The following is a 21089-nucleotide window of genomic DNA, read 5'->3' on the forward strand; positions in this document are numbered from 1 at the left end:
CCTATGCTTAACCCTGCCCTCCTCACTACTGGACATTGCTTGATCCATCGCTGTCTCTGCACTCAACAATATTGCCATTTTCCACCCCATTTCATCTGCTGCTGAGGCCCTCATCCATTATTTTGCCAGCGGTGAGATTCAAAATGTATCCTTTGCCAGTCCTTCTCTTTGCCCTCTCTTTAGAACAGATCTTCCAAACCCCCCATGGCTTGAATTGCATGAGGTCCCATTCAACCATTACTGATTTAAATAGGCACCCAATTCTGTGATTTTGAAGTACCCACCATATCAAATTTCCCTGGGATCTCACTATCTCTGCAGACATTCACCAAGCCTCATAACTTTGCACCATCTCTGCAATCCTCAATTTCTGAGCTCTGTGCTCCCTCCCTTCACTTCACCACTGGCAACTGGGTTCTCACCAGGTCGTAAATTTTTCATTTCTTTCTATATTTCAGTCTTCCTGCTTCTTCCTTAAAGATGCTCTGAAAATCTTATTTATTTGACCAAGCATTTGGTCATCAGTCCTAACATCTCCTTGTACTTAATTGTTAGATTTCCCCTACTAGCACTGTACGATGACTTGAAATGACTTATTGTGCTAAAGATGCTGTATAAATGTAAGTTGTTCTTTTTTTCTTCCTGTCTACCTGTCTTGGATCTACTAATGCAGCACAGGTTTAGCCCCAAGATTCTGCCTTATAAAGACCTCCAAGTGATTTTGAAATCCACTGAATCATTTTGGAAACCGAGCTACTGAGGCGGTTTTTAATTTCTCCACCAACTCTCCGCAAATATCCCTTTATAGAAATTCTAACATTACAACGAATAGACCTCTTGCTAATTAGGCAGACAAGACAAATTTCCATTCAAAGCATTTGAAGTTCCTAGGACTCTAGTGGTAGAAAATATTATAGAGTTTGGGGGCCATGCATCTCTTACCCGAGAAAGTTAGAGCTGGGAATAGAAGCGACAGTATTTCATGGGTTCTACAATTGTGCGTTGCCAGTTGGGTTGTGAGCTGCAGTCCTTACTTATCCATCACTAGATGTCAGTGTTCAGCACGAATGAGAGTAAAACTAGACATCCTAAAGCTCAGGACCTCTGGGTAAGCCACAGTTATCCATATTTCTCTGGTTGTTGTGTAATTTCCTCAGTTCCACCAAGGTTGGGGAAAGAGAGGAACAAATCTCAAAGAATTCCCAGTTACGGGGCTGAGAGCTACAGTGAGCTTCACTGTGATGTTTTTCACAGTTAAGTGGACAGTCAATTTTCAATAATAGAATTAGAAACATAGAAACATAGAAACATAGACAGTAGGTGCAGGAGGAGGCCATTCGGCCCTTCGAGCCAGCACCGCCATTCACTGTGATCATGGCTGATCATTCACAATCAGCAACCCGTGCCTGCCTTCTCCCCATATCCCCTGATTCCACTAGCCCCCAGTGCTCTATTTAACTCTCTTTTAAATCCATCCAGTAAATTGAAACTAAAAACTCAAACGTTTCCATCACCCCCTAATTCTTAATCTTAATTTCTTATGTTTTAACCCAGTAAAACTTCAGCAAAGGAAATAATTATTCCAAACAGCAAATTGTCAGTGTAAATTTAGGAAAATAAAATTATTGAACACAAATCAACTAGATGTTTATTCACATGCACCCCCCCCCCCCCAAATTTAACAGAAAATGCTCAAATTACTCAACAGGCAAGCAGCATATGTGGACAGAGATATGGAGTTAATGTTTCAGATCAATAACCCATCATAAAAATTCTGATGAATGGTCATGGACCTGAAACATTAACTCTGTTCTGTCTCTACAGATGCTGTCTGATTTTGCTGAATACAGTATCACTAACATTTATTACTTCATATGCAAATGTCAATACAACTTTTTTCAGTTAGAGAGTTGTAAATCTGTGGAATTCTCTGCCTCAGAAGGCAGTGGAGGCCAATTCTCCGGATGCTTTCAAGAGAGAGCTCTTAAAGACAGCGGTGTCAGGGGGTATGGGGAGAAGGCGGGAACGTGGTACTGATGGTGAATGAGCAGCCATGATCACAATGAATGGCGGTGCTGGCTCGAAGGCCGAATGGCCTACTCCTGCACCTATTGTCTATTGTCAAATAAATTCTCGTAAAAACAATTATCCCTGTTAACGGTGATCACATTCTTAAATCTACTCACTGTTAGTCTTAGCTAAATTGTTAAATCCATTCACCCTGTTGCAGTCACACAATCAAACACATTCACACTGCTAGTTTTAATCCCACTGCTAAACCCATCTACTCCGTGAACTGTAGTCACGCTTATAAAACCATTTACAGTCCAGTCATAGTGATAAACCCATCTGTGCCACTAGCTGTAGTCACACTGATAAACACATTCACACTGCTAGTTCTAATCACACTGTTAAGGTCATTCACACTGTTACTTTTAGTCACACATTAACCCCATCCACACATTTAACTGTACTGACAATGATAAACCCATCTACACCACTAGTTCTAGTCAATTTGCTAAACTCTCTTGTTTAGGTAGTTCTGGTTACTTTGTCAAACTCTATCATACTGTTAATCCCAAACATGCAACAAATCTCATCAAACTGCAAGTCCAGTTCACACTAATTTATTTTACACTGAATAGAATTTAATGGAATCCAGGGAAAAATCATCTCCCAAAATAAATACCAGATGGAGAAGATGTTTAAAATCATAGAATCTTGCAGCCGAGGAGGAGGTCAACTGGTCTATCCAGCTTGTTTCATTTCAGTGAAAGAGCTATAAAAGTAGTCCCACATCCCCATTCATTTCCACAGCTTGTAAATTCTTTGCTTTTGAAGCATTTAAACAATTCCCTTTTGAAATGCATTATTGAACTTGCTTCCACCCTTTCTTTGCTCCCAACTCTCAGTTCTTTGGCCAACTATGTTAAATTCATGGCCTCTCTTACTGAGCCTCCTACCAGTGAAACAATTTCTTCATATCTATTCTATCAAACCAAAGTTCAAGACTGATCATTTGAACTTCTCCTTAAACTTCTCTACTCTGAGGAGAACAATCTGAAGAAGGCTCGACCCGAAATGTCACCCATTCTTTCTATCCAGAGACGCTGCCTGTTCAGCTGAGTTACTCCAGTATTTTGTGACAATCTCAGCCTCTGGTATCCCTACATTCCTGAAGTCCATTGCCGCTGAAGTGAAAATAAATTAAAACGTTAATTATTCATTAATAAACATTAATAATTGCTAATTGTGCTAGCTACAGAGATCTTGCAGCGTGGATTTTGAAGAGAGCCATCATAGATCCATCGAGTTGTAGAGCACTGAAACAGGTCCTTTGGCCCATCACATCCATGCTGATCTTTTTTGCACATTTTTGCATTACGACCACATACTTATCTGTCTTGCCTTTTAAAATATCTGTCCAAATGCCAATAATCTGTCCAAATAATAATTGTATCTGATTCCACCACTTCCTTTTTACAGCGCTTTCCAGATGCTAACCACCCACTGTTTAAAAAAACTTATCCCTTCAAATTCCCTTTCAAAAAATGTTCCTCTCACCTGAAACTTATGATCCTTTTTTACCTAACCTGACGATGGACAAAATATTTTGATTATTTACTTATATCTTTGCCTCTCATATTCACATATATACTCTCTCAAGGTCATCACAAGTTCATAAGTTATAGGAGTAAAATTAAGCCATTCGGCCCATCGAGCCTACTCGGCTATTCAATCATGGCTGATCTCTGCCTCCTAATCCCATTTTCCTGCTTTCTCCCCATAACCCTTGACACCCGTTCTAATCAAGAATTCGTCTATCTCTGCCTTAAGAATATCCACGGCCGACCTCCACAGCCCTCTGTGGCAATATCCACATTTTAACCACTGTCTCACTAAAAAAGTTCCTCATCACCTCCTTTCTAAAAGATAGCCCTTTAATTCTGAGGTTGACCTCTGGTCCTAGACACTCCCGCCAGTGGGAACATCCTTTCCACATCCACCCTATCTATGCCTTTCATTATTCTGTAAGTTTCAATGAGGTCCCCCCTCAACCTTCTAAACTCCAGCGAGTAAAGGCCCAGTGCTGTCAAACGCTCATCATATGCTAACCCACTCATTCCTGGAATCCTGTCATCACCTCAGCCTTCTTTGCTCCAGGGAAAACACACCCAACTGATTCAATCTCGTCCCATTCTCCAATCCAGGTAACATCCTGGTGCATCTCATATGTGTGGTCTTTATTGTATGAGGATTTGAATACGAGAGTAAAAAAATCTCACTACATTGACATATGGTCTTTGTGAGAACACATCTGGGATGTTGTACAGGATTTTTATTTTTCCTACATGAAAAATATACTTGCCGTAGAAAGTGTGCAGCAAAGATTTGGAAGATGCATTGCGTCACACCACCAGTGACGGGTTTGGTCTTTCTATATGGAGCTTGCACATTCTCTATGTGGTTGCATGGGTTTGCTCCGGATCCTCTGGTTTCCTTCCACATCTCAAAGATGGTGCATGGTCTTAGGTTAATAGGCCACCATAAAAATACCCTCCGTCTCGAGGTGAATGGCAGAACCTAGGAGGAATTTTTGATCTTCTTACATGGAAAAATATACTTATCATAGAAGGAGTGCAGCGATGATTTGGCAGATTAATCCTGGAATGGCAATCTGGTCTGTTGTATGAGGAGTAATTGAGGTGGGTTTGGGGGGGATGGGGAGGTGAGGCCAACACCTTCTTGAGTTTAGAAGAATGAATGGTGAAAACATTGAAATGCATACAATTATTTGTGGGCTTCACAATGTAGTGGAAAGGATGTTTTGATGGCAGAGGAGCCTAGAAGCAGGGCTCACAACCTTAAAATAAAGGGGAAGCTACTTGGACTGAAATGAGAAAAAAACAAGTTAACTTAAAGAGAATCTTTGGGAATCTCCGTGGAGGGTTAGTCAATGATGGCAGGTTAATTGGCTTTTGGATTTTAAAAGAATCTAGGCATATGGTGAAAGAGCAGAAAATGTTGTATTCAAGAGAGAGTTAGATATCACTCTTGGGGCCAACGGAATCAAAGGATATAGGGAGAAAGCAGGAACGGGGTACTGATTTTGGATGATTAGCCATGATCTTATTGAATGATGGTGCTGGCTCGAAGGGCCGAGTGGCCAAATCCTGCACATATTTTCTATGTTTCTATGTTGTTTGAGGTTGAAGCTCAACTATGATCTTGTAGAGTGATGTGGTATCACAAAATGCTGGAGTAACTCAGCAGGTCAGGCAGCATCTAGGAGAGAGGGAATGGGCTACGTTTCGGGTCGGGACCCTTCTTCAGACTGATGTCAGGGGGCGGGACAAAGAAAGGATATAGGTGGAGACAGGAAGACAGTGGGAGAACTGGGAAGGGAAGGGGGGGAGGGGGGGGGGGGGGGGGGGAAGGAGAGAGACAGAGGAACTATCTAAAGTTGGAGAAGTCAATATTTATACCGTTGGGCTGCAAGCTGCCCAAGCGAAATATGAGGTGCTGTTCCTCCAATTTCCGGTGGGCCTCACTATGGCACTGGAGGAGGCCCATGACAGAAAGGTCAGACTGGGAGTGGGAGGGGGAGTTGAAGTGCTCAGCCACCGGGAGATCAGGTTGGTTAAGGCGGACTGAGCGAAGGTGTTGAGCGAAACGTTCGCCGAGCCTGCGTTTGGTCTCGCCGATGTAGAGAAGTTGACATCCAGAGCAGCGGATACAATAGATGAGGTTGGAGGAGGTGCAGGTGAACCTCTGTCTCACCTGGAAAGACTGTTTGGGTCCTTGGATGGAGTTGAGGGGGGAGGTAAAGGGACAGGTGTTGCATCTCCTGCGGTTGCAGGGTAGAGTTGTAGAATGATAAAACAGCCTCAAGAAGTGGCATGGCCTGCTCCTGTTGCATATGTTTGATTCAAAGGCACTTTGGAGATCCGTTTTGTTTCAGCAGTGCAAGCCATATTTAGTTGCAAGATTTAGGAAAAATCTCTCTCTATCTTTGAAGACCGTTTCCGACATTTAGCACTACCAGTGAAGCTACTGCGTGTGCATCAGTCTCCTCTGCCCATAATCTTGCAATTCTTCGATGAACATAGTGTATGGCACCATGCAAAGTCCGGTGGACAGTAACACACCCTCTGATGCCAGCCGATTTATTTTACACATCCTTTTCAATGGGTCTGCTCTGACAACACTCTCCAAATTAAAACTCAGCAGTTATAAGCTAATATACTATAATGATAAGAACACCAGAATACATAATCGTCAGCTTAGTAAAATATCTGAAAAGGTGACGGGTGACTCCCTCGTTAGTGGGGGGTGGAGGGGAGGGGTTGTTGCCTTCCTAATAAACTATCTGTGTTATGATTTTCTGTAATGTGAAGGCACACATTCTGCGCATGCTTCAAGAAATGCAAGTTTTAAAAAAAACCTCAACAAAAATTCCGTGAGAGTGAATATTTATTCTGCTTCTCCGATATTTTGGTTGTGATTTGTGAATTTCCAGTACCTGAACTTCTGTGCACATAAGCATCATCTGATACTGTAACATAAAGACATGTTTGAACATAAGACCAATAGTTTGATTTTAAGGATCATTTTTCATTCTTAAGGAAAGATAAATATAGGAGTTTAAGGAGAAAATTACAAAGGCTGAGGGCAGAGATTGCTGAAAACAAACTCACCTATTGCAGAGCAAGGAAAATGAGGGACGTACATGAAATGGTGGCACGGTGGCGCAGCTGTAGAGTTGCTGCCTTACAGCGCCAGAGCTCCGGGTTCGATCCTGACTACAGGTGCATGTCTGTACAGAGCTTGTATGTTTTTCCCAGAGACCTGTGTGGGTTTTCACTGGGATCTCCAGTTTCCTCCCACACTCCAAAGACAAAAGGTTGGGTCAATTAATTGGCTTGGTAAAATTGTAAATTGTCCCTAGAGTGTGTAGTTAGTGTTAGTGCGCAGGGATCGCGGGTCGACGTGGACTCGGTGGATTGAAGGGTCTGTTTCCAAGCTGAATCTCTAAACTAAACTAAACTAAACTAAAGAAGCTTGAATAGAGGAATGGTGTACGCCCAGGTTACAGAAAATGGGAGTCACACAGCCATAAATGGAGTTTAAAAGGAGTGACATCAAACCATTCCAAACCCTTTCTCCCTCTCATATTTTTTGCATCAAGTTTTTTACAACAATTTTTTAATTGAGGTATTGTTGCACTAGAAACACATGAATGAGATATGCCATGTATCTCTGTACACTGTGAATTGTTTGATTGTAATCATGTATTGTCTTTCTGCTGAATGGTTAGCACGCAACAAAAGCTTTTCACTGAACCTCAGTATCTGTGACATGAAAGGAAAACTGAACTGAAAACTGAACTGAAACTGAACTGAACTGGGATTTACAGAACCTCCTTCCTGCCTTTGCATTGCACTGCGTTGTTAGATTGCCTATTTAAATTGGCAAAAAAACACAAGCAGTTGACCAGATTTCTAAGTAGGATCTTTAATTTCACATCTGTGTTGAATGAAAATGACATAAATTTCACATGCATTAGCGTGAGATGAGGAGCTGTGGTTGGAAAACTTCTCTGGTTTCATGATCATTTCGCTACTGTGCATTAGATGAAGTCGCATTGCCTTCTGAATGTCCATGGTATAAAGTGCCCTAACAGAAGTCTACGTCCAGTGCCATTGGACCCTTAACATCGAAATGAGGAATACCTCTACACCTCCTTTCTCTTCTCTGCCATACACCCTTGACCTCGACAAACTAGGCAATCTTGAAGCAGAGATTCTCAGTCTGCAAACTCATGCTCAGATAAAAACATCAAACCATTGCAACCCTTTAGTCCCTCTCATATTTTTTGCATCAAATCCGATCAGAATTCCTGAGGATTTCCCGTGTGGGAGCATAAAATGGGACAGATCGCCTTTTATCATTCTGTTTCTTCTAGTTGACCACTTTGTAGTGGGGCAGGGGGAGGGGGGCGAAGGAGAGCATTCTTCCATCTTCAGAACTGACTTCTCCCTTGTGAAATATCCCAATTTCTCCTCTGGTGCAGCAAACCAACACAACAGGTGGCAAAGAAGGCCTCTTTCGATTGATATTTTAGAACTCACACTATATCAAACTATATCAACTGTAAAGGGTTGCAATGGTTTGATGTTTTTATCTAATTGATATTTTAGAACTCACACTATATCAGACTTAACTGACTTTAATAATTGTTTTTTGATTGTAATGCAGCCTTGGAAGACACAGAGTTGAGAAAGGAGTCTCAGCATCTTCTCAGCCACAACACTCGGGATAATCAGCTCACGTCTTTAAACAGGAATTCATCACTGGAAGGAGAGCTTCTGCTTGATGTGAGTAGTACCTGTAACAAGTAAAATCTGGCATTAAGTGTAAAGTTCCTTCTGAGGTTTTCCCATCTCTTGATGCCCAGTAATGTTGGCAGTAGGATTGTTTCTTTTTGATAATATTTTGGTTGCTTGTTACACTACTAAGGAAGGCTAGTGTCAGACCTTTGGAGTAGGAGTGGAGTTGTATATGTACCAAACTGGGTAAATATGGCAGTTTTTTTTCACCATAGGACAAGAGTGAGCCTTTTGGGATTTTATACAAAACAACTTCTAGATCCCTTTCGCTGATGATAGATTCTTTATGTCCAGATTCTTAAAAGCTGAGCTCATATTTCAGAAACACCCCTTTTCATCAATAGAACAGTTCTGCAGGTCCAGTTTACATGCCCCAAAAACTATTGGCCTTAATCTTTTGTTCTAACGATCTTGTTTAATACCACAAGCTGCTGTTAAGGAGAAAATTATTCAGCAATTAATGCAGTGAAATAGATTACAGGTGACTTGTGCATCATACACTTTGCACTGGAAAACCAATAAAAGTGTAGTTGTTGGAATTTGAAACAAAAACCTAAAATAATGGAAAAATACATCCAGTCAAGAAGCATCTGTGGAAAGAGGAGCCAGTCAACATTTTAGGTTAGCAATAGAATACATTTTGCACTCCCCTGCCACTAGCCTCAGAGAAAATAAAAACGTCCTCAATCATCCATAAGTTTAAACATTATTTGCCAATTACACTTCAGAAAACACCAGCTTGGTATTTAAAATGACATGTTTAATGAGGAGCTTTACGTCCCTACACTCGTTCTTAAACTTTCAACCTTAAAAGGGGTTTTCAAGTCATTTCTTTCTTACTTTTCCCTTCTAGCTCTTAATCTTTCTTTCCTTCTTTGTTTTTTCCTTCTGCATCTAATTCAGATCAAATTCACCCTATTTCCTCCTCTTCGTCTTTCTTGTCTCGATCTTTGAATCTCATTAATAAGGGGGAAGCTAACCCTTCTTCAGACTCCGTTTCAGTGCGAGACCCTTCACCCTACAGAGAAAAAGTCTTTTGAGTTAAAGGGTAGGAGAATTATTCTAAGATAGCATGTTAGGGACTGCTTCTCCAGAACAAAATCTGGCTTATTGTTTGGTTTGGGGATCTTTGTTTATTAGCAACTGTTGACGGGTTGCACCCAATAAAGACAGACAGTGCGACTAAGCCATGCCATGTTTATTTTAGGCTTAGATCCTTTAACAACCATTGGTATCATAAGGTCATAAGCGATAGATGTAGAATTAGGCCATTCAGCCCATCAAGTCTACTCTGCCATTCAATCATGGCTGATCTATCTCTCCCTCCTAAACCCATTCTTCTGCCTTCTCCCCATAACCTCTGACACCTGTACTAATCAAGAATCTATCTCTGCCTTAAAAATATCCATTGACTTGGCCTCCACAGCCTTCTGTGGCAAATAATTCCATAGATTCACCACCCTCAAAGATAGTTTTATTTATGAAAGAGGACACAGAGTGCTGGAGCAGTTCAGCAGGTCAGGCAGCATCTCAGGAGAACATGGATAGGTGACATTTCCCTTCTTCACACCGACCTGAAACGTCACCCACCAATGTTTTCTGAGTTGCTGCTTGACCCGAAGAGCCAAGTCCAGAACTCTGTCTTGAACCAGCATCTGCAATTCCTTGTTTCCATCGTTTCTATGTAGTTCATGTGTCTGCAACAATGACATTGCAAAAGTTCATAAGCTAAACGGAAAGGCTCTCACTATGAACAAAATAATTCTTCTTGCTGAATAATAATGATTCTATTCCCACCTTTACCAACTCAATATGTTTTTCTGCTCACTACCACTTTTGACGATGCTAAAACATAGGCACTTCAAAGAAAAAATAAAATCTTTCTGAACTTGAGAACAAGAACATCAGAGTCCTTCAGTGATAGGTATTAGCTCATAAGAAGTTGCAGTGAATGCAAAAATGACTTATTTTGCATTCATGAGGGTTACATAATATAAAGTGGCATGACTCTGCCATAGACAGTAGCAATACAATAAATTAATTAAAAAGATGGTCATCGCCAGACTATTGACTGAATGTGAGAGGCAGGAAACCTGTTCCCAATGTTCTGGGAGCCCAGAACAAGGGGCCACAGTTTAAGAATAAGGGGTAGGCCATTTAGAACGGAGATGAGGAAAAACATTTTCAGTCAGAGAGTTGTGAATCTGTGGAATTCTCTGCCTCAGAAGGCAGTGGAGGCCAATTCTCTGAATACATTCAAGAGAGAGCTGGATAGAGCTCTTAAGGATAGCGGAGTCAGGGGGTATGGGGAGAAGGCAGGAACGGGGTACTGATTGAGAATGATCAGCCATGATCACATTGAATGGCGAATGGCCTCCTCCTGCACCTATTGTCTATTGTCTATTGTCTAAAGAGCATTGAACATTAATCAAGAATTGATCCTGATATTCAGTATTATCTGACCTCCCTGTAGTTTTGACCTGCTCATGAATGATGCAAGGATCATAGACTTTTCCAAGCGGATGTTTTCACTGCTTTGTTCTTGATATTGGATTGATGCTGTTGCATTTTGTAAAATATTATCTGCATAGTAGATGCTTATTGTGAAAATGCTCAACATCTAAAAAATAGTTCTTGAGATATGGGAAACAATGGAATTTGCTGGTCACCTTTGTTCTCTTGAGATGGTGGTTAGCTGCTGCCCAGTAACAATCTTATTATTGTTGTGCAGCAGTCACATACAAAAATGGTTTTCAGAGAGCAGTTGAGACGAAATCAGGTTGAAGTAGTCACATATAGCTCGGATAAGAAAGGCAAGATTCCTAATATTAAGAACATTACTAGGAATTTAACATTTTAAAAAGTGTGTAAAAAAATTAAGCACAAAAAGATATTATACTTTAGTTGATTCGTTTAATGCATATATATTTTGGATTTTATTTCTATTGCCATACAGATGCATTGGCAGTGGAGTTATGAAACATTTTTGAAATGATGTAATTCTCAGGGAAATTGGAACCTTTTCTTCCTTTGCGTTTTTGTATGCGCGCGTGTGTGGTCTTTCAGTCTTTTGTGTATAATTATTGTAAATTGCTCAAAGCCTTTTTTTTTAACAAAAGCAAATACTGGGCCTCTCTCTCAATGCCTGTTCTTATTAAGAAGTCATTTTTGCTTTGAGTCCTTCAGCAACAAGATGAACCTGATGAATTTTTGGATTTAAGAAGCTACACAATAAACTTTGTTCAAGGACAATGTTGTCAATCTTAAACATTCTTGCAGAAAGTTGAGGAACAAACTCTGCAGACACAAACAAATGATGGATTGATGGTTTGCAAATCATAAAACATGATGTAAAGTAATTTGGCAATGCTTAGAATATGATCATGAAATGGAAATAATAAGCAGATCCTTGGCATTTCTGTGGGAAGAATCAGTGGCAGATTTAAGTTACGAATGTTCTGTGCTCCCATGATACTCTTATGTTTTGCATTGGAACTTCATAAGATCGTAAGTGACAGGAGTAGAGTTAGCCCATTCGGCCCATCAAGTCTATGCCGCCATTCAATAATGGCTGATTTATCTCTCCCTCCTAACCCCATTCTCCTGCCTTCTCCCCATAACCTCTGACACCCGTACTAATCAAGAATTCTGTTTCAAAATAGCAGTGTTGAGAAAGTTAAGGGTTAAATGCTGTGGTCCTTAGGCTGTGTGAACATTTGTGAACACATTCACCATGCTGCCTCTGAATACCATGGAGTTGCAATAGAGTGAAAATAAAACATTCATCTTCCTCTCAACTTCCTGCTGCTGATTTTCTGTCCTGAAGCTGCAGATAGACCCAACTACATAATCTGCCTGTTCTTCATCTGTTGAAACTTTACAATCATGTGCTAACACACACATATGCATGCACAGATACATATAGATACATGTGCATGCACACACATGCATGATGAGAGAAATCAAGGCTCTTGTCAGGAAAAATAAAGGCATGCGTCAGGTATACGTAGCTCGAATCAAGTGTTTCCAGGGAGGAGTATAAGTGATTGTGGAGCTTGCTTAAGAAGGAAATTGTGGGAACAAAAGAGGTAATGAAATTACTCTATTAGATAAGATTAGGCAGGCTCCAAATTAATTACTTAATCAGAATAAGGGGTAGGCCATTTAGAACTGAGATGAATTGAATGCAACATCTCTAAGTTTGCGGATGACACGAAGCTGGGTGGCAGTGTTAGCTGCGAGGAGGATGCTAGGAGGCTACAGAATAACTTGGATAGATTAGGCGAGTGGGCAAATGCATGGCAGATGCAATATAATGTGGATAAATGTGAGGTTATCCACTTTGGCGGCAAGAACAGGAAAGCAGAGTATTACCTGAATGGTGAACGATTAGGAGAAGGGGAGATGCAACGTGACCTGGGTGTCATTGTGCACCAGTCATTGAAAGCAAGCGTGCAGGTGCAGCAGGCAGTGAAGAAAGCGAATGGTATGTTGGCATTCATAGCAAGAGGATTTGAGTTTAGGAGTAGGGAGGTTCTACTGCAGTTGTACAGGGCCTTGGTGAGACCGCACCTGGAGTATTGTGTGCAGTTTTGGTCTCCTAATCTGAGGAAAGACGTTCTTGCCTTAGAGGGAGTACAGAGAAGGTTCACTAGATTGATCCCTGGGATGGCGGGACTTTCATATGAAGAAAGACTGGATAGACTAGGCTTGTACTCGCTGGAATTTAGAAGACTGAGGGAGGATCTTATAGAAACATATAAAATTCTTAAGGGGTTGGAGAGGCTAGATGCGGGAAGATTGTTCCCGATGTTGGGGGAGTCCAGAACCAGGGGTCACAGCTTAAGGATAAGGGGGAAGTCTTTTAGGACCGAGATGAGAAAACATTTCTTCACACAGAGAGTGGTGAGTCTGTGGAATTCTCTGCCACAGAAGGTAGTTGAGGCCAGTTCATTGGCTATATTTAAGAGGGAGTTAGATGTGGCCCTTTTTGCTAAAGGGATCAGGGGGTATGGAGAGAAGGCAGGTACAGGTTACTGAGCTGGATGATCAGCCATGATCATATTGAATGGCGGTGCGGGCTCGAAGGGCCGAATGGCCTACTCCTGCACCTATTTTCTATGTTTCTATGAGGAAAAGCTTTTTCAGTCAGAGAGTTGTGAATCTGTGGAATTCTCTGCCTCAGAAGGCAGTGGAGGCCAATTCTCTGAATGCATTCAAGAGAGAGCTAGATAGAGCTCTTAATGATAGCGGAGTTAGGGGGTATGGGGAGAAGGCAGGAACGGGGTACTGATTGAGAATGATCAGCTATGATCACATTGAATGGCGATGCTGGCTCGAGGGGCCGAATGGCCTCCTCCTGCACCTATTGTCTATTGTCTATAATTTTATAAGTATGTTAAGGGAAAAGATTAATTAAATAGGGGATGTGAGCCGCTAAGAAACCTCAGTGGTCAACTGCGGATGGAGCCACAGGAGATGAGCAAGGTCCTCGATGAAAATATCTCCTGTGTTTTTACCGCATAGAAAGATAGGAAGACTAGGGGACTTGGGAAAGTTAATTGAGATGATTTGAGGGCAGTCGTATTATATTTGAGGAGGTGCTGGATGTCCTATGACATATCAAGGCCAATAAATTTCCTGAACCTGGTCAGATATATCCAAGGACTCTATGGGAAGCTAAAGAGAAATTGTAGGTGCCCTGGCTGAGATACATGCATCTTCATTAGATACGGGTGAGGTGTCAGAAGACTGGACGGTGGCCTAAGTTGTGCCTCTATTTACCAAGGACTGCTAACAAAAACTTGAGAACTATAGCCTAGTAAGCCTAACATCTGTGGTAGGAAAATTACTGGAGAGGATTCTGAGGGATAACATATAGTATACATGCATTTGGAAAGAGAGGAGTTGATTAGGTTTAGCCAGCTTGATTTTGTGCATGGGAGATATGGTCTCACAAATTTGATCATGTTTTTAAGGTAACCAAGAAAGTTGTTGAAGGAGGGGTTGTAGACATAGTCTGTATGGACCTCAGCAAGACCTTTGATATGGTTCCACATGGCAGGCCGCTCTGCAATGTTGGATCGCATGGAATCCAGGGAGAGATGTTATAAGGCAACTGAACCATCTTACCGCAACTAGAGGGCAATCCTGAACTACTATCTACATCATCAGGAACCCTGGGACTATCTTTGATCAGACTTTACTGGCATTATCTTGCACTAAACGTTATTCCCTTATCATGTATTTGTACACTGTGAATGGCTTGATTGTAATCATGTATTGTTTTTTCGCTGGCTGGTTAGCACGCAACAAAAGTTTTTCACTGTACCTCGGTACCTGTGACAATTAACTTAAACTGAAACTGAGATAGCTAACTGGATATGGAATTGGCTTCATGGTAGGAAGTCGAAGGTGGTGGGGTGGTAGGTTGGTTTTTCGGACTGGAGGACTGTGCCTAATGGTGTGCTTCAGAGATTGGTGCTGGGCCCATTGCTGTTTATCATCTACATCAATGATTTGGGGAAAAATGTACAAGGCATGATTAGTAAACTTACAGATGACACTAAACAAGTACATGGATGGGAAAGGTTACGAGGGATATGGTCCACATGAGACTCATATCCCTCTAAACCTTTTCTACCCATGTACCATTCCAAGTGTATTTTAAATGTTGTTATTGCACCCGCCTTGACTACTACTTCCTCTGGCAGCTCAATATGCCTACCACCCTTTGTGTGAAATATTTGCGCCTCGGGTTACCATTAAATCTTTCTCCTCTTATCTTAAACCTATGCTTTCTTGTTCTTAATCCCCTTATACTAGGAAAAAAGATTAGATGCTTTCACCCAATCTGGTCCCCTCATGATTTAAAACCACTGTAAGATCGTACCTCAGCCTCCAGCACATCAAGGAATAAAGTCCTGTCCAATCTCTGCTTATCGGCCCTCTCCTCCGTACTCTTTCCAGTTTAATGGCATCTCTCCTTGAGCAGAGCGACCAGAACTGAGCACAGTTCTCCAAATAGTCCTTGCCTCAGTTATTCCAGAATTCTGCTGTCGATCTCTGCCACATCACAGTTTGTGCTGATGGCTGCGTTCGGCAGGACAAATTAACAGTGCGTAGAGAGTTTGTGCACCTTTTCTTCAGCCCATAGAGCAGTCATGGCCATGTGCGTGCATTGCAGGATTCCCCTAATTTTATGCATTGAATGGTTGCACTCCTGCTACGCAGAGACATCTCCCTCCCTCCTCCTATGAGAAGTGCCTGGTTGTTGCTTGGAGTTTCTCCATGGCTCACTTGTATGAAGAACATACGAAGTGGAAGGCCCAGATAGAGTGGATGTGGAGAGGATGTTTCCACTAGTGGAAGAGTCTTGGACCTGAGGCCATAGCCTTAGACTAAAAGGATATACCTTTAGGAAGGAGATGAGGAGGAATTTCTTTAGTCAGGGGGTGGTGAATCAGTGGAATTCAATGCCACAGAAGGCTGTGGAGGCCGTCAATGGATATTTTTAAGGCAGAGATTGAAAGATTCATGATTAGTAGTGTGTCAGGAATCATGGGGAGAAGGCAGTAGAATGGGGTTGTGAGGGAGAGATAGATCAGCCATGATTGAATGACAGGGTAGACTTGATGGGCCGAATGGCCTAATTCTGCTCCTATCACATGAACTTATGAACATATTTCCTGTATACATTGCCCTTCTCCAGACATTTCATGTAGTTCTAACCCCTTGGGAGCACACTTCCACCGATCAACTTCCATCATTACTGCACCCATTTATTTTGTGGCAACATTCACCTGCAGCGAGAAAATCATTATTCATGTTGTGGCATGACCCTGCTGCAAAGATCACACCTGGTGCTCCCCATGATGGATTCTGCAAGAACCTGCTGCATGTTAATAGGAAATGTCATGCTGAAACTAACAATGTCTTTTTCGGCATGGTATTACAAAGGGAATCCCAACTCTACTGTTCACTAATTCTTCAGCCGAGGTTCTCACTGTTTGTGCAACTTTCACAAACAGAGTGATCCACAATGCTGCCTTGGATTTAGATTTAGATTTAGAGATACAGCGCAGAAACAGGCCCTTCGGCCCACCGGGTCCGTGCCGCCCAGCGATCCCCGCACACTAACACTATCCTACACCCACTAGGGACAATTATTACATTTGCCCAGCCAATTAACCTACATACCAGTACGTCTTTGGAGTGTGGGAGGAAACCGAAGATCTCGGAGAAAACCCACGCAGGTCACGGGAAGAACGTACAAACTCCGTACAGATGGCGCCCGTAGTCAGGATCGAACCTGAGTCTCCGGCGCTGCATTCGCTGCAAGGCAGCAACTGTACCGCTGCGCCACAGTGTCCAATGTCCAATAAAAACCGTATGGAGCCAGTTAAAGCATACCATGGGATCATTATGTGTAGGAAGGAGCTGCAGATGCAGCTTTTTGTGTCTACCATGGGATCTTTGTGTGTAGTAAGGTTCAAAGGTTGAAAGGTATTTTATTGTCACATGTACCAATTAAGGTACAGTGAAACTCGATTTACCATAGGAGTTGGATTCGGAAGAGCTGCAGATGCAGCTTTTTGTGTCTACCATGGGATCGTTATCCTCACCGGAGGGAATAGTTGGTACCAAGGTTTAGTATCTCATCCAAAGACATCACTGTTGGCAATGCAGCATTCCTTCAGCATGTGAAAGATTCGCTGCCATATTCCAGGTTGCAAACTCAGTCGGAAGATTTTTCAAAATGGAATGTGTTACTTAAATCTTTTTTGTAACATGTGTTTTCAGTGAGGATTTTCTTGTAAAGGTTTCTTCTGGTGCATTTATGAAGATTAATGACTTTTTGATTAATCATTGTATATTTATCCGGATCTAAGAAGCTCTTTGATTTGTTTGCCTTTTTGAAAGAGAAGTCTGTAATAGGATCCAGCAGTTCAGTTGTAATCCAGGGTTTACACGTAGAGCCACATCTACCAGTTTGAGATTGGATGCAGTTTGTCATTACTGGCATAGAATCATCTGAGAGACAATTGTAGGCAATGTCAGGGGAACCAGAACTCGGGAAGCTGCAGGGGACATCGGGAAACATTTTTTCAACATCTTGTTTTGCCCAGCTTGCATATCCAGAGGGAATGGGAAAATGAAGAGGGAAGTTAAGGAAAATGGAAGTAAAGCTGAAATCTGTGAAAAAGAAGTTGAATGTGTCAGGGGAGCTTGAATAAAGGACGTCAGAACAATAAAAGTGATGGATTTATTAAATTTCTGTTGGCATGAAATACTTGCATTGAGACACATAACATAAGAAATACTCTAAAACCAGTAATCATGAACACACGCTTCTTCACAATTGCATTACTGGCACTTTTATGTTACTTGGGCACAGCGTATGAAAATGTTATAACATGACCATAGAAAGATAAGTTGCATAGGGAGAAAAACGGTCATTTTTTAGCTTAATTATCAGCAGTCCTTTGTATGGCTTAGAAAGAACAAGTGTCCAATAATCAGACGTTCCCATGATACTCAGTATGTGTAAAGATGCTTTAATGTCTTAATGAAGTTGAAAGCCATAAATTCAATGAAGGGGAACATTTAGTTATTCAAAATCCACTGGTTGTTAATTGGACATTTTTCTTTTGACAAATTAGTCAAAACCACAAAGAATTATGAATGAAGTTTTGAAACTAGGTCAAGCAGATCAATTTGAAGTAGAAAGTTGCTTGATACTTGAATGGACAAAAAAAAGAAGAGATTCACTGTATTGAGTGGTGTTGATGCCTGGATGAAGACTACAGTGAAGGAGTGATTAAGATTCTAATGCTTTTCAAAAAATCTCTGCTTCATAAAGCTCTTTGAAATTAGGAAGAGATTTGCCCTGTAGTTGGGGAAAGACTTCTTCCTGTGGTTAGGGAACCAGTGACAAGAGTTAACCAAGAATGTGAGAAGTAAGGTTTGGAAAAACTTCTGCAGTGAGTTACTGATTGGAATGTTTTCCCACAGAGTGGTCGTGCCAGAGATCATTGCATAATTTAAGCAAGATTTGAGTTCATGTTTGAAGGAGAATAATAATAATAATAATAATGCATTTTATTTATATAGCGCTTTTCATATACTCAAAGACGCTTTACAGAGATTTTGAGAACATAGGGAAATGAATAAATAGATAAATAAGTAAATAAATAAATGAACAGAGAAAGGAGACAGAAGGTGAGGTGACCTTCAGTGGTTGAAGGCAGTACTGAACAGGTGAGACTTCAGTGATGTTTTGAATGTGGTGAGTGTGGAGGAGTCTCTAACGGTTTGGGGTAGTGAGTTCCATAGGGTGGGAGCAGCGATGGAGAAAGCCCTGTCCCCCCAGGATCTGAGTTTGGTCCGGATGTGGGGGGATAGGAGATTGGCAGCGGCAGAGCGGAGGGTGCAGGTGGGAGTGTGCCTGTGGAGGAGGTCGGTCAGGTAGAATGGGGCCAGGTTATGGAGGGCTTTGTATGTTATGAGGAGGATTTTGTACTGGATTCTCTGGGGGATGGGGAGCCAGTGGAGTTTATAAAGGACGGGGGTGATATGGTCACGGATCGAGGTGTGTGTGAGTAGACGGGCAGCAGAGTTTTGAATGTATTGAAGTTTATTGATGATTTTTGAGGGTGCGCCATAGAGGAGGCTGTTGCAGTAGTCCAGACGGGAGGTGATGAAGGCGTGGATGAGGGTTTCTGCAGCTGTGGAGGAGAGGGATGGATGGAGACGGGCAATGTTTTTGAGGTGGAAGAAGGCTGTCTTTGTGATGTGTTTGATGTGTTTGTCGAAGGAGAGGGTTTGATCAAGGATGATTCCAAGATTCCGGATGTGAGGTGAGGTGGATACTGGGAAACCACCAATGTTGAGGATGAAGTTTTGGGTGGATTTGGTGAGCGTTTTTGGACCAATGATGATGATTTCAGATTTGTTGCAATTGAGTTTGAGGAAGTTTGATTGAAGCCAAGATTTTATTTCAGTGATGCAGTTTGTCAGTGTAGAGTGTGTGGTGGGGGAGATTGACTTGGTGGTCTGTTATAGGTCTGGTTATAGATATAGGTCTGTTGAAAAAGGGTGCAGTGGAGAGTATTAGTTCTTGCTTCACTTTTGCAAAACATTGGTACAGATTATTTGACTTTGTTCTGTGGTGCAGACACCTCTGGCCCCAGAGATGGATCTGCTCAAGCTACCATAAACCGTGTCTGTCTCTGATCATTCTGCCACGACCCAGCCACTGTATTTGACTAAATACTGGCGTGTCACAAAGCTCCATTTGTTCAAGGAATTAAGATGGTGGTTGCAAGTTGCTGAATAAATTGTTTGCCCAAAACATCAATTTTAGTCACCTTTATTTATCTAGTCAGGAACATGGATTTGGTGAAATACCTAACCTCCTCAGTCTTCTCTGGAAGTAGAGGCGTGAGTGAGCTTTCTTTGTGGTTACATCTTCGTGCTGGGCCCAGGACAGATCTTCAGAAATATGCACATCGAACAACTTTAAGTCTTTGACTCTCTTCACGGCCATGCCATTGATGAAGGCACGTTAACGCGCTTTCTCTTCCCGAAGTAAACAATCAGCTCCATGGCCTTGCTAACATTGAGAGCAAGATTGTTGCTTATAAATTCATAAATTATAGGAGCAGAATTAGGCCATTCGGCCCATTTACTCCACTATTCAAACATGGCTGATTTATCTCTCCCACCTAACCCCATTCTCCTGCCTTCTCCCCATAACCCCTGACACCCGTACTAATCAAGTTGCTTGGCACCATTCAATCACTAATTTAGGCTTTCTCCAATGTTATAAAGTATTGCACCGCAAGATGCTTTGTAGGACATTGTAAATGGCGGAAAAGGGCAAATACATGTCTTCTTTTACCTTGCATAAGGTATTACTCCAGTATCCCAAACATTGACCTCTGCTGAGCTGCTAGAATTATGCTCTTGCGTCATCTCATTCAGCTCGGATTCTACCTGTTGTAGAGAACAAAAAAAGGGTATATATTTATTAAAAGTGGACCATAGGAGTATAAGAAACAGAAGCAGGAGTTAGGAATAGATCACATGCCCGAAAATCTACACCACCATTAACTGTTCATGTTGTTCGTAGGCCGTGTTCACGTTTCTGATTATTCCTATATCGCACTGTTCAAGAAAATCTACCTAGTAGTTGATTATCTACTCCTGCCTTTGGAGTAGGCAAATCAAAAGACTCACAACTCATTGTGTGAAGAAATTTCTGCTCATTATTGTCCTTAACGGCTGATACCTTACCCTAAATCAATATCCCTTAGTTCTCGACTTTCTTTGCAGACGAAACAACCTTTTGGTATTTACCCCTGTCGGTCCCACTCAGAATCACGACTGTTTTATTGAAATTGCCCCTTATTCATTAGATCTTCAGTAAGTGTACGCCAATCTTCCTCAATATCTCTGCATAGTTCAGTCTCTTGAATCTATGCGGCAACAGTTCCAAGACAAAGAAATAGTGCCTGAACTACAAAATTACATGCAGTACTTTAGATTTCACCAAAGCCTTGAACAATCTCAGCATGACCTCCTCCCCCTTGTCCTCCACTCCCTTTGTAATAAAGGCCAACATTCCATTTGTCTTCCAAACTGCACACTATGCCTGCATGTTTATTTGCTGCAAAAAAGGACACAAAGTGCTGGCAT

At 41.7% G+C, this 21089-nt stretch overlaps 1 protein-coding gene across 1 annotated transcript in view; it reads left to right on the forward strand.

The window, feature by feature from the left end:
- Positions 1-21089, forward strand: part of ahrra (aryl-hydrocarbon receptor repressor a) — a 178810-nt gene that overhangs the window by 106360 nt on the left and 51361 nt on the right. The window contains exon 3 of the mRNA XM_078415540.1: positions 8260-8378. Within this exon, the coding sequence (XP_078271666.1) occupies positions 8260-8378 (119 nt within the window). The remainder of the gene's footprint in view (positions 1-8259; positions 8379-21089) is intronic.

The sequence above is a fragment of the Rhinoraja longicauda genome, chromosome 2 (genome assembly GCF_053455715.1).
Source record: "Rhinoraja longicauda isolate Sanriku21f chromosome 2, sRhiLon1.1, whole genome shotgun sequence".
NCBI classification, from domain to species: domain Eukaryota; kingdom Metazoa; phylum Chordata; class Chondrichthyes; order Rajiformes; family Arhynchobatidae; genus Rhinoraja; species Rhinoraja longicauda.